A 12,829-nucleotide genomic window follows, 5' to 3' on the forward strand; every position below is an offset into this window, starting at 1 on the left:
GGGGTAGCTCCCCACAGTCTAGCCAATCACATCATTTCTGAATGGTCCAGGGCCCCAGTGAGCTACTGCACCCTATCCCTGCCACACAGGGGGCCTCCACTGCTGCTGTCCACTCAGCTTGGGCCTTTGTTTGACCCCTTTTCTGAGCTTCTGCTTAGAACTCCCTCCCTCCTCTGCTCTAGGTTGCCCTAATTTGCCTCACCACCGCCATGGAAGGTTTTTTCTTTTGCCATTTAACTTTCAAATTTAATGCAAGTCTGACATTCAACTCTAATAGTTTTAAGTGTGTGAATTTGTGCACAGGGAGTGTGTCTCACATCTTCAGTGTCCCTTTCAGTGCCCAGCACTGTGCTAGGACCATTACAGATGCACAGTAAACTTGCTGTTAAGACATTATATGTGCTTAATAAAACCCTTCTTTTATCTACTAATGACAATGAGGCGCTGAGTTGAGGTAAATTACCCCATGGATTCAATCCAAAGAAAACTGTTGTATTAATTACCAAGCTACTTAAGGCAAGAATGTTTTCTGGTCTTAATTATTTGGACTATTATTTTAATTGTCACTTCTCAACTAAAGACTTCACCATATGCTTGCAAAACACTGAAAGCTGAATCTTCACAAACAAGGCAAGATTTAATATTCTCCAAGGCTAGGTCTCCAAGAGTATTCTGAAGAGGGATCAATTATGCAATCATGCATGTACTCAGGCTTCCAAATTTTGTCTTAGATATCACTAGGAATGCCTCAGATATTCCGGTTTGAAGTATCTACATAATTACCTCAACCCATCTCTCCCATCTGATTATAAGAGATTCCCTAGGTAGCGTTCAGGAGTTAAATGTTTCCAAACACCAACCAAGTTACTTTCCAAAAAGAAACAAACAAATAAACAAAAACCTCAGAAAATAAAAACAACCCTCCTCCTCCCCCCCCAGCCCCCCCCCAAACCCCTGAATCAAACAGATTTACAAAAAGAATGTAAAATGTTTCCGTCAGCGATGGCGGCGTATGTCTCTGTCTATGTGTGATCTATTCTAAATTTACAACCACTTGAAAAAAAAAAGACTTCAAGAACCCCCAAATTGAGAAATGTGGATAAAAGACTGGCAGAACCTTTGGAGAGCTCCCATGGCCCCTGCCTCCAAACCCGCGCTCTTAAGACACATTTTTTTTTAATTCTCTCAGCCTGCAAAACACTGCCTTCTCCCAGAATAATTCCATTTTAAAAGCCCCCACCCGCGAGGAAACATTAATCTACTTTGCAAACAAGCGTTCCAGTCTGTGCTTTACTGTTTTTTTTTCAACTCCTTTTCCCCCACCCCCCCCCTTTTTTTTGTACCTTGAGACAAATGTTTTTTTTCCCGAAGAGTTGAAAGCTGTCCAAAAACAGGACCACACACGCCGCCGCCGCCGCCTCCGCAGGCCGGCGTTGCTCCTGCCCCCCGCCCTCCGCGCGCCGGCCGCGGCCGCCGGGGGCGCGCACACTCCCTCCAGCCAGAGGGGTGGCCTCTCTCTGCCCCCACCCTCTTTTCTCTTTGGACGCCGTGGGTGGGGGTGGGGGAGGGAAGGAAGCTGAGGACACGAGCAGGGAGCGCAGACGCCTTCCTCTGGCCGCGGCTGGGCGCGCGGCGGAGGCGAGCGGCGCTGGCGGCTGGACCTGGGGGCCCCCTCGGCCGAGCGGAGTGGTCTGTCCCGCGGAGGGGGGGCCCCCCCGTGCGCCCCCGCCGGCCCGCCCTCGCCACTCTCTCCCACAACACCTCGCAAAGCGCAGCTCCCGGAGTAGATTACAGCGCGGCCTTTGTCGGACGGGCCTGGCTCCTGGCCAGGCGCCCAAACAATAAACAATTCCCCCTGGTGCGGGCAGGGGGTTTTCGCTCTTCACAGAAAGGATCTAGGTGTATGCTGGCAAATATCTTTATCAATTGGAAGGAAGGGAAGGGGGCCCGGGTTGGGGGTACGAGAGGGCGCCGCGGCGGGCGCGGAGTTTCTTACCTTCCACCCACAGCTCCTCCACGTTGGTCTCGAGATTAGCTGCCTTTAATCCCACAGCGAAGGCCCCAAATATGAGGAGGCCTACAACCAAGAACTTGCCGCAGTTTTTTTGAATGTAACAACCCAGTTTAAATAAGAGTCTTTGAAACTTCGCTCTCAGCCACAGCGGCGCTTTCCGGCCAGTAGCTTTCCCCTGAGGATGAAGCAGAAGGGAGGAGTGAGCGCCCGGGAGTCGCGGGCCGCGCGTCCACGCCCGCTTGCGCGCACCCGTCCGGCATCCCGCGACGGCTTGGTTGGCGGGGGGCGGGGGGGGGGGGGTGCCCTGCGGGCTGGAACCCAGGTCGGCCAGAGGAAACGCGAGCGGCGTGGGTGGGGAGGGGGGGCTAGTCATAAATCAAAGTCAGGCTGCAGCGTGGGAGCTGCACCTCCGCCACAGCAGGGGCGCCCCCACGCGCAGCCTGCGTAGCATCCCCGAGTGACTTTAAGGTCTGGGAAGAGGGACTGCGGGAACAAGAGGAAGCCGAGGCAGTGAGAAGAGACTCCATTCAATACAGGAAATATTCACACCGGTCCGGGAAGGGAGGGGCTGCGTAATCCCTGCGAAGGAGCCCATTTAAGAACAAGCAAACCACTGCACCGTTGCCCGCAAGTTCTGCCCCAGCCTTCACCCTTCTCGGGGTGCTCCGCCGAGGGCAGGGACTGGATACAAGAGCGCTTTGGGAACAATGTATGGCGGGCTCCCCCATTCTGATTCCCCCGCCCGACTTGGTAGTAAATTGGGATCCACGTGGTGAGCGTGGGCGCCGGAGCTCACTCGCGATGCATTTCCATGGCGTTGGGAGACGCCGTGTGAGCTGAATTAGGAAATGGGGCAGCCATCTGCAACTTACGACAATATTTGTGATCGGAAGAGGGCAGCCACATGGATCTTTCCCTCCTCTCCCTTCCCTTCTGGTTAAACGCGAAAAGCAGCCGAGTGCTCAGGGAAGAGCCCAGGCCGACGCAGTCGGGGGTCCTGGCTGGGTGCTGGCTGTTCCCGGCGGCGGCGTTTCCCCGGCGTTGGCCGCAGCCCCGGCGGGCCCCTGTCTGGGTGCTTGCCTTCCCCAGATTCCACACATTTCAGCGAACCTCGTAAACACAATGAACCCGGCCGTTCCGTAGACCCGCATCGCGAATTTAAGGTGGCAATTTGTTTACAACTTCCCTTTCCCCGCACACTATGAGAAGTGGCTCAAAAATTGGAAAAGAAGAGGGGAGATGCCCTCTTCCGAGGATAATTTTTAAGGGAGCAGAGATTTCATGCTCAACAAAAGCAAAACCGGCTGCCAAAAAAGGAAACCACCTTTATTTCGGCTCCCTCCTCCCCCTCTCCTCTCTCCGCCTCTCTCCACTCCGCCTCCCCCTCCAAGATGTTAAGAAATGTGGCAGTATTACAGGGGTTTAGGCTGCAAATAGGGGCAGGGGCGCAGGAGGAGGGGGCTTAGGGGCATCGGGCAGTGCCGCGCTGCGGCGGCTCTTGAGGTGGTCCACTGTGGACCGCTTTCCAGTGCTCCGGAAAAGGCACGCTGGGGAGGGCGCGTACGTACACACACACAGACACACACACACACACACACACACAATCTCCACCCCCTGCAGACCTCCGACAGCCCTTTCCTCCCAGGACCGGAGGGAGGGTTTGAATTTTTCAATCCCCACTTGTCTTTTTCCCCCCTTGGAGGTGTGTGTGTGTGTGTGTGTGTGTGGCGGGGACGACTCCAAAGAGGAAGAGGAGGGAAGAGAGAGTGGGAGGAGAGGAGAGACTGAAATGCACCTTGGAAATCTGCTCCAGAGCGAAGGCGGCGTCGCAGTAGCTGGGCCGGTGCAGATAGTCCCAGTCCCGCACGGCATTGCGGCGCAGTCCCCCGGTCCGCCTGCGCCTCCCGCCACCGGCCGGCCGGCCCGGGGCCCCGCCGCAGCTGCCGCCGCCGCCGCGGTTCTGGAGCTCGGCGGCGTTACCAGCCGAGGCCATGTTGCCGCCGCCGCCGCGGGAACCGAGGCTTCCCGGGCGGCCCGGCGCGCTGCTGCCGCCGCTGCGGGCTCCCGGCGCGCCCTGGCGCTCGGCTAGCGAGGACGCTGCTGGCCGCCGGCTGTTCGGGCTGGGGCTCCGGTTGACAGACCTGCTGCTGCCGCTGCTGCTGCTCACACAGCGGGCGCTGCTGCCGCTGCGGCCGCGGCCGCTGCCGGAGAGTCAGACCCTGCGCCTTCCATTGCCACATTGCGCGGGGGTCCCGAGGTCTCTGCGGCTGCTGCTGCCCACATCCAGTTCTCCGGAGGGCGAGAGCCGGCGCGTGGAGCCAGCCTGTCCTTCGGTCGCTCGCGCGGCGCTCCTAGCTGTCCCCAACTCCCCCTACCGCCTCCCGCCCCGCGCCGCGACCCCTTCACTGCAGAAAGCGCCAGCAAATCCCCGCCGCTCCCGCCGGCCTCGCTGACTCTCTCGGCGTCTCACGGGTAGCCCGAGCGGCCGCGAAGGGTAAAGGCAGAGCCGCCGCCGCGGGGTTCGTGGGCGGCCGGCGGGTCTCAGCGCTGTCGGGCCGGGGCAGCCGCCGCCGCCGCTGCAGTTGCGGCGGTTGTTGCTGGCGGTGGCGGCTCCTGAAGCTGCTGCTCGGGCTGCTCGGGCTGCTTGCGCTCTGGCTGCTGGCTTCTCGGTGGCTGCTTGGTCCCGGACTCTGCTTTCTTGTGCTCCTCGCTGACCCGCTGGACCATTCTGCCCCAGTGCAGCGCGCCTCTCTCGCTCCCGGGACCTGGGGACTCCGCTCTGTGTGTGTGCAGCGGGCAGCGGCCGCAGCAGCTCCTTGATTCAATAGATGAGATGGAAGAAGAAAAAAAAGAACTCTCTCCATTTGGAGAAAGAGGAGGAGGAGGGGAGGGGGTGGAGGGGGAGAGAGCGAGCGAAAGAGAAAAAGGCTGGAGCTCCCGCCCCCGGGGCTGTCAGATGGCTTGGGTTTCTGCAACGCGATTGGCTCGCGGAGGGCAGAAATTACTCAGCAAACATGACTATTATTAGCTGCTTAGCAACAGCTCACCAAAGTAGAGAGACCACCCAGGTAGGCAACCCCAGTGTGTGCATCCCGGGCTTCGGGGGGAGCCTCCGAGAGCGCCAACCTTCTCGCATGCAATACTTCCATTAAGGAATGCTCCCCCTCCCTTTCTTTCTTATTCCTTTTCTTTTCAACAGTGTCTTCTTTTTGTAAGATGCTTTGCTCGTGCGCGCGCGCGCGCACACACACACACACACACACACGAGTATTTGCCTCGCGATAGACACGGGGGAAAATGTAATATTTTTTAAAGCGCTTAAACAATTTCAGAAATTTCTTCAAAGAAAACCCTTTCAGAGGCACCTTGGCCTCAAGCTGCAGCAAATACTGGGAGGTCCAGCTTGAATTCCCAGGCCTGCACCAATAATGACAGGGTGGTGGATAGTGCGCCAGTGTGTGCCAGATTTTTTTTTTTTCCCCCTTCTCTCTTTTCTTTTATAACCAAAGAGAAGACTTGGGCTCTCGCAGGGAACAACGCCTCGTATTAAGATAAACAAAATGGAAAGTTAAAGAGGAGAGTAAGGACGTTGGGAAAAGCCACCTTGTCTTAAAATTCGCTCCCCCCTCTCCGTTTTCCCTCTCTAAACCCCACAGCAGCACAGTCCAGGTTTGAAGGAGTCAGTGTTTTATAAACGTGGAATCCAGACACAGAAGCAGTCTCGTGGAGGCAGAGGCGTTTTTATTTGAATCTTTAATGCGACGTTTGTAGAGAAGAAACAACAGAATCCTTTTAACAACCGGAGAAACAGAAATGTTTTCTTTAGAAAGAGAGAAAAGCTTTCTTATTTTGGATTCATTTGGACCCTCCTCCCTTTTCATTAACTACAAGTCCCTGTTTATTTAAAATCTTTTAAACCTTTCCTCCCAAACTGGTACGCATCCTGTTATATTTAATAGTAGCGTGACATAAAGAATAAAGGCTTTGATGCAGGATTCATTTGAAACAAATTGTGCGCCGATTCCGAGGACTTATCCGGACACTGCAGCCAGTGTCACGGAGACATCAGGGGGATTCGCTTCCCGTTGGGGCAGAAAACCTGCGAGTCGGAGGTGGATCCTGGGGTCAGAGACAAATTAAACTGCCTACACGGCTCCGATTTTTATTAAAAAAAATTTTTTTTGGAGAGTTTTTTCTTTTGCAAGTTAAGTTCCTCCCCGAGATAGAGACCAGACCCACAAACTCTCTATTCTGTCTCATTTTAGTATTTGGTTCCCCTCACCGCCACTTTTTTTCTTTTTTAAAAACAGTATTGAACTGCAGAGGCACTCCCTGCAGCAAGTAGCCGACTGAAGCCGTGAAATGGGGCTGTGTGGCTTTAAGATGCACACGGTGTGTGTTCATTGAAAAAAAAAAAAACACACACAGAAAGAAAAGGAAAGGAAAGGAAAGAAAGAAACCCAGATGGAGGGAAAGGGGGAGGAGCGGGGTAGAAGGCGGAGCCCACGCTACCACGTGACCTAAGGCCCAGTCGGCGCGCGCTCCAAGGGCCCGGAGGCCTATTGGGCGCGCGCGTGTCCGAGCGCGCCGAGCTCCGGACTCCCCACTCCTGCGCAACCCTGGTCAAGCAGGTAGGGAACTGGATGCGCTCGGCTAGCGCCAGGCGGGCTCCAAGTCTCCAGCGCTGGCTCCTGAGAGCCCAAGGGAGGCGCACGCCCCACCGGCGCGGACGGACGTGCCGGACGCGCCGTAGTACATTCCTGAAGGCGGTCCGGCCCCCTTACGTCGTCCAATGCCTGCGCGGCCTCCTCGTGGTCGGCCAATAGCTTATCGGTCGGGTCCTTTCCCATTCAGCGGCCCCGTCCCGAAAGGAACTGCTACCCGGCGCGCCGGCCACCCGGACGGCCCACGCGGCTCCCGCAGGGGGCCAGTCGGCCAGCCCTCCCCGCCGCCTTACTTCCTCTTCAGCGGCTCCCCCCTCCTTCCTTCTTTCAGTCTCCCCTTTCCTTTCTCCTTCCTCTTTCACCCTCCCTTTTTTTTCTCCCCCTTCTCTCTGCTTCCTACCGGCCTCACCACCTTCCCTCTAGCCTTTTCGCCTTCCTGGTTTCACTGGGAGGCCCTGCCCTCTGAATCCCAAACTGGCGAAACGCGTGCAGTACCCTGGGCTGGATGGGTCGTCCTGCAGAATAAAGAGACAAAGACAGTAGAAGTGTCTGAGGTGGTGTTCACGAGATCGGGAGGAGGACCTGAGTACCCGACCAGCGCGTAAATTCAAAACTTAAAACTCCGAAGGAGCACGTGATTTTGTGAGCGGCTCTAGGAAGGGTTGCGAAAATTCAGAAAAGACAAGCAGCGTGCATTTCAAATGACAGTACGTTAATAAATAAGTTCGCAGGAATATTGGGCTCGACTGAGAGCAAGCTTAATCTTTGAGCAATATCCTGGTATTTATTATGTTTGGTAAATAGCATATCGGGACACGTGATATATTATTCTGTTTTTTTTTCACTGAATGGTTCTACTGACGTTTCAAGTCAAACCGTTTTGTGCGTGCCGCTGGAAATTAATTTTTAAAGGTTTTGGGGGTGGTACCCCTAAAAAGACACGTCAGTCTTATATATGAGGCTTGCTGTGTGGCAGAGGTAACCATGTAGCTATAGGCAGGGCTATGTTTTTCTTTACGAAATTCTATACAATGTTTCAGACCAAAACATTAGTTTTTCCTTTACTGCAATTTCAGTATAGATTATGGAATTCTAAAATGAAATGATAAGCCAACAGTTTCCTATTACTCCCCGCGCAGCTACATGTACACCATTTCGATGACAAAACCTCTTTCACTCGGGCTTATTTCCCTGGGTTTGACTTAATTCCTAAACTGATCTCTGGGGTTTTCAGCTCCCTTAGCCCCCTCACCCGCTGTTTGATAGGTTAACTTTTCAGTATCTCAGACAATAGTCTCGGCCTGTAAATTCTACCATGGGTTCCAGGACGGCAATCCCCAGCCTGGGCTCTAACAAGCGCTATCTTAATCTCCCCACCCCCAGTGGCCGCTTCCCCTGTGGTCTGCTTTTTTCATACACGGAGATGAATTACTTTGAGGATCTAATTGGCCTTGTTTCTGTAACGTTTTAAGAAAGGAAGAGGAGCCAGTGTAAAAGCCTGCTCGACTTGGGTGGTCAGGGCTGAGGCTGCCCCCAATTTGCCTCATTGCTGATGCATGTGAGTTCGACATTCCCAGCGATAATGTTGTTCCTAATCAATCTGCCCTTATTTACATTTGTAAGCATTGTCGGCTTTAATATGCATGCCCTGTGCAGGGCACCGCTGCGCCACACCGGGTTTGTTAACTTCAACCAGGATTCTCCAGACCTGAGAGGAGGCTGACAGGAGGAGCCAGGGCTGCAAAGGTGTCTGCTGGGAAAAATCTCTTTAGTGGCCTTTCTGCACTGAACAAGTGAGACGCTTGGTGCCTTTTCAACCAGCAGGAGTTGCTGGCCCTCTTTCTTGAGTGTCCCATTTTCCCTTTCCAAGTAAAGTCCATCTCAATGCATCAATTGTCATTTTGGTCTCTCTGTCATGATCCAAGACTTCATTGAAATTTGTAGTTTTCAAAACACATTCTTTAGACTCTTAAAATATGATTCCTTTATATCTTTTCTCTACTCCAGTATTCAAATAACCATGGTCACACCACACACATCTCAAAAATGACATCTGATTATCCCAATGATGACATTGAAATAAAACATCTGCCCTTTGTGTTTGGACATTCCAGTGATAAGAAACTGTGGGAGCTGCACTTGGTGGAGTAATGAGAAACCAGGCTGGAACTTGACTTTTCATTGGTTTCTCAGATCCAACTAATTAGGTCTTTAAAATCTAATGTAATTTAGCTAATATCTGCAGAGTACAAATGAATGAAGGAGTAGATGTATTCTAGTAATTTGACCTTTGGGCCATGTTATAATTTTATCTACTGAGCTTAATACTCTTTTCCACAAAGGCAAAGAATTGCAAACATTACATTAAGTCCCACAAGTATTCCTGTGGAGAGGCTGCGGTGGGGAGAGAATTGGGGATTTAAAGTGATATTCTATTTGTGGATAGAGAGCCCAGGGCACTGGATGTGCGTGAAGGGCCAGAACCTGAGCAGTTAAAGCAGGTACGTTGGATAAGAGTTGACTCAATTCAAGCCATTTTTTGGCTCCTTAAGAGTGCCTTATTATTTCTTCATTGGCAGCTTTTATATTTGCTTAAAGGTGATGGTAGAAAATGAGTCTAAAAGGGGGAGGGAAAAAACCAATTCAGCAGCCCCAGAATGTAACCCCCTTAAGAATGACTCCCCTCCCCTTCTCCCTTCAACCTTCTGTTTCCTCCCGTATTTCCCCCTCCCCAGAACTGGAGGAAAGGGAACAGCTCTAGCCAACTTGTCAAAATAATGCTGCTAATTACCCCTGATCTCCTTTAATGGGAAGCTGCTCCCAATTCTACAAAAGAGTAAATGAGGGGTCTACAGCACAAACCCAGGAGCACTGGCTTTTTTGTGTGTGTGTGCTTGCAGTGAGCTTGGTGGGGAGTGAGGGGGGGTTGGTGGTAGAGGTAGAAGGAGATGTCCCGAGAAGGTCCCGGAATTCTTCACGTTTATTACTCCAGATACACATACTAATTTGGAAAAGGGACTTAGACTTTCTGTGGTGCCAAAGCGATTGGTATTCTCTTGCTGGGAATGTCACTAACTGCAGAGAAAATGCTCAGTCTACAATGAACTTGAAAGAAAACAGCCTTGACCCTTGTATTTATTTCTTCCCTTGTCTATATATCTTCTTAGCCACATTACTTTAAGAGACAGAGATGTATTCTGGAAAGACCCAAACTTTGAACATTCTTCTGTCCATCTCTCTCCTCATCTCTATCTCCTCATCTAATATATCCATATCAAACTCTGCATTTGGCAGAAGGCACACCATTCATTTCAGTGATCTCTGCCATCGGGTCTTGCATGAAAAAGAAGCTGAGCAACATGATCCCTTTGACCCACTGCTGGAGCAACAAATTTATTAGAGATATAGGCATGAGAAATGAAAGGGAAGTAAAACAATTCCAGCTTATTGTGTGTCTTTCTTTCATACTGCTAATCCGGTTTACACATCACGCCTACACGTCTCAATAGGGCTTTATACACTGTGGCAGAGGCGGGAGAAAATAAAAGGTGTGTGTGTGTGAGAGAGAGAAAGGACAAAATAGGGAAGACAGATATTTTAATCTATTCAATCTATATTGATTTGCCTCATTAGTTTTTCTATCTGTAGAAAATTGAAGATGACTTTTTTAAGTCATTTTTTCACAAAATAATTCCAAATGGTGCTAATTTCTACTCAAATAGCTTGTTACTTTATGACTAGGTTATAACCAGAAATTAGATATACTTCTCAGTGAGTTTGAAATGAAGCTAATACCCCAAATTGAGAATGGGCCCATGGGTGTCTACCTTGATTCAACATGTTAAAAGAAAAAGGTCTTAGACTCAAACGCAAAAGGCTGTGAAACACAGCCTTGTGGAAGGAAGCTGGGTGACAACTGGAACACACACAAACTCACAACTGAAAGCCCTTGTTTTACAACATGGGTACACAATGCACCTGAGGCAACAATTTATACCACCCAGAAATAATAAGTTACAGTAACAAAGGGTGACACCAAAAGGCATTGTCTTTCTTTGTAGAGGCAATTAATTGCATGTTGAACTACTGGAGCCAAAAAAAAAAAAAAAAAACCCGAACACACAAAATGCTGAAAAAGGACTGTTGTAGGAGTTCAAGACCTCAATATCAAAGTATTAATAACTTGGAACCACCCATAGTGGGTTTTTATTATTACCTCCTGTTCTTTCATATGGTTCCTCCCTAGAGAGGAAGGAAGGCTAGAAAGGAAAGAAGATAGTCTTTTCTCCCATGTCTATGAAAACAGAGGTCTCTAGGTGTCTTCCATAGACAACAATCCATATGGTTCTTCTTAGGTGATGGAAATCGGGATCTGAAAATTTGGAGTTTATTGCTCATCCACCAAGAGGAGTCATGTTTAGCAGGAACTTAAATACCTGAAGACACAGTATATGTCACCTCCGAGGTACAGTCTCTGGAGGTCTTGTGGTCCCATGGTTGGCACCAGGTCTACATGGGTTTGGATCAGTCTGGCCCACCTCAAGGATCCCCCTCAGGCCCTACTTGGCCATCTCAGCACCGGGCTAGCCGCCCACCTCTTTAATGGTTGGCAGGCACCAGAATGCCCAATTCCATGCGTGCAAGAGTCAACACATACCTCTCCTACCCGTGGCCCCTTCCTGAACCCAGGAAAGCCCCTTTGGCCCTTATTCCCACCAACGGCGACCGGGAGAAGGATGTTTGCGCTTCGAGTTTTGATAAGGTACCTCTCTCCTAGCCCTGGGTGTCCCACTCAGAGTCCCGGCCCAGGTGCCGAGAACACTGGGTAGGGGTGCGAGAGCGTACGCCCAGCCCCTCGGGCAGACCTCCCCGAGCTCCCGGGAGACTAGAGAACTCGCCCGGGTGCGCGCGCTCCCGGCCCGCACCCTCCCCCCGGCGCTGTCACTTCGCACCAGCCCTCCATCCCCAGCGCTCTGCCTCCGCTGGCAGTCAGTAGCCACCGCCAGGCTGATGAGCGGAAGCCAAGGTGGCGACCCTTTCAAGCGTGAAAATGGGATCCCAGGCGACCCCCTCCGTGAGAATTCCCCTCGGAGCCGTTCCCCGGCCGGGCCCGCCGCAGACAGCCCCCTCCCCGCCCCGCGGGGCCGGCCTCGGGGGGCGGGGGCCCGGAGCGTGCGAGCGAGCGAGCGAGCCTGGAGGCGCGGGCCGGCGCCCCTGTGCCCCGCCGGCGCAGCCCACCCAGCCCCGCGGCCCCGGCGCGCCGCCCGCCCCGCCCGCCCGCCGGTCCCCGCAATCCCGCGTTCCCGGGGCGCACGCCGCGCGAGGGCGAGGTGGCGGCGGCGGCCGAGCCGGCTGCACTCACCATAGCCGGCCGTCAAGCCCTGCCCGGAGCGCGGGTGCCGATGGCGCGGACGCTGCGCTTGGATTTCACATCAATTCCTTTTCCCCCCCGGGCCCCCCTTTCCTGGTCCTCTGCTCCTCCGTCTTCTTCCCGTCTTCCCTCGTCTCCCCCTAGTCTTGTCGCCGCGGATCTCTTTGTCTTCCCTGTCGTCGTCTTTTTCTTCGTCTTCGTCTTCTCCTCCTCCTCCTCCGTCTTTACAAAAGGAACGGAAAGTGTAAAAACCCCGGCGCGCTGGGCCGCCGGAGGCTTTCGGCGGAGTGCGGCGCGGACTCACAATTACAAGCCTGTTTCTATTAAGCAGTTCCATGGCCCTCGGCGTGGGTGGTCTGCCGCGCCATAGGCAGGACCTGTCAGGGTCACGTGACAGATCCGAAAACTTTACCCCTTTACAATAAACTCAAGGAAAGCAAAGTAAACTCGAGGAACGTGCTATCAGCACAGCCCTCCTGGGTAAACAGGCGCTCCCCTCCCCGCCTTCCTGGGAGGCGCCCCGCCGAGCGAGCTCCTTCGAGCCCCTGCCGCCCCTCCCCGCCCCCTGCGGCTCTGTCTGCGGGGGGCCGCCGGGCGGGGGGTCTCCGCTCAACATCTCGCCTTCCGCACCTAGTGCTCCCCAACCCCACACACGTTATTTGCTAACAAATAGCCACTTGCCCAAACCCCCGAGTGGGCGGTGCCGGGGGGGGGGAGCAGGGAAGCTCATTTTAGCATCCCCGGCGCTCCGGGAAATGAGGGGTGCCCAGAGCGCTGCAG

General features: G+C 53.2%; 1 protein-coding gene across 5 annotated transcripts in view; it reads right to left on the bottom strand.

Annotated features, from left to right (window-relative positions):
- PTCH1 (patched 1) overlaps positions 1–12,531 on the bottom strand; it is a 69,895-nt gene extending 57,364 nt beyond the window's left edge. For 2 of the 5 annotated variants that reach the window (XM_018052470.1, XM_018052473.1), the window contains exons 1-2: positions 3,810–4,059; positions 1,997–2,189 (exon numbers count right to left, since the gene is read on the bottom strand). In XM_018052470.1, the coding sequence (XP_017907959.1) occupies positions 1,997–2,189; positions 3,810–4,007 (391 nt within the window). In that variant the 5' untranslated portion in view covers positions 4,008–4,059. Of the gene's footprint in view, positions 1–1,996; positions 2,190–2,886; positions 2,975–3,809; positions 4,149–12,040 lie in introns of those variants that run through there. The other 3 variants (XM_018052471.1, XM_018052469.1, XM_018052474.1) reach the window with 3 other exon arrangements.

The sequence above is a fragment of the Capra hircus genome, chromosome 8, assembly GCF_001704415.2.
Source record: "Capra hircus breed San Clemente chromosome 8, ASM170441v1, whole genome shotgun sequence".
In the NCBI taxonomy this organism is placed as follows: domain Eukaryota; kingdom Metazoa; phylum Chordata; class Mammalia; order Artiodactyla; family Bovidae; genus Capra; species Capra hircus.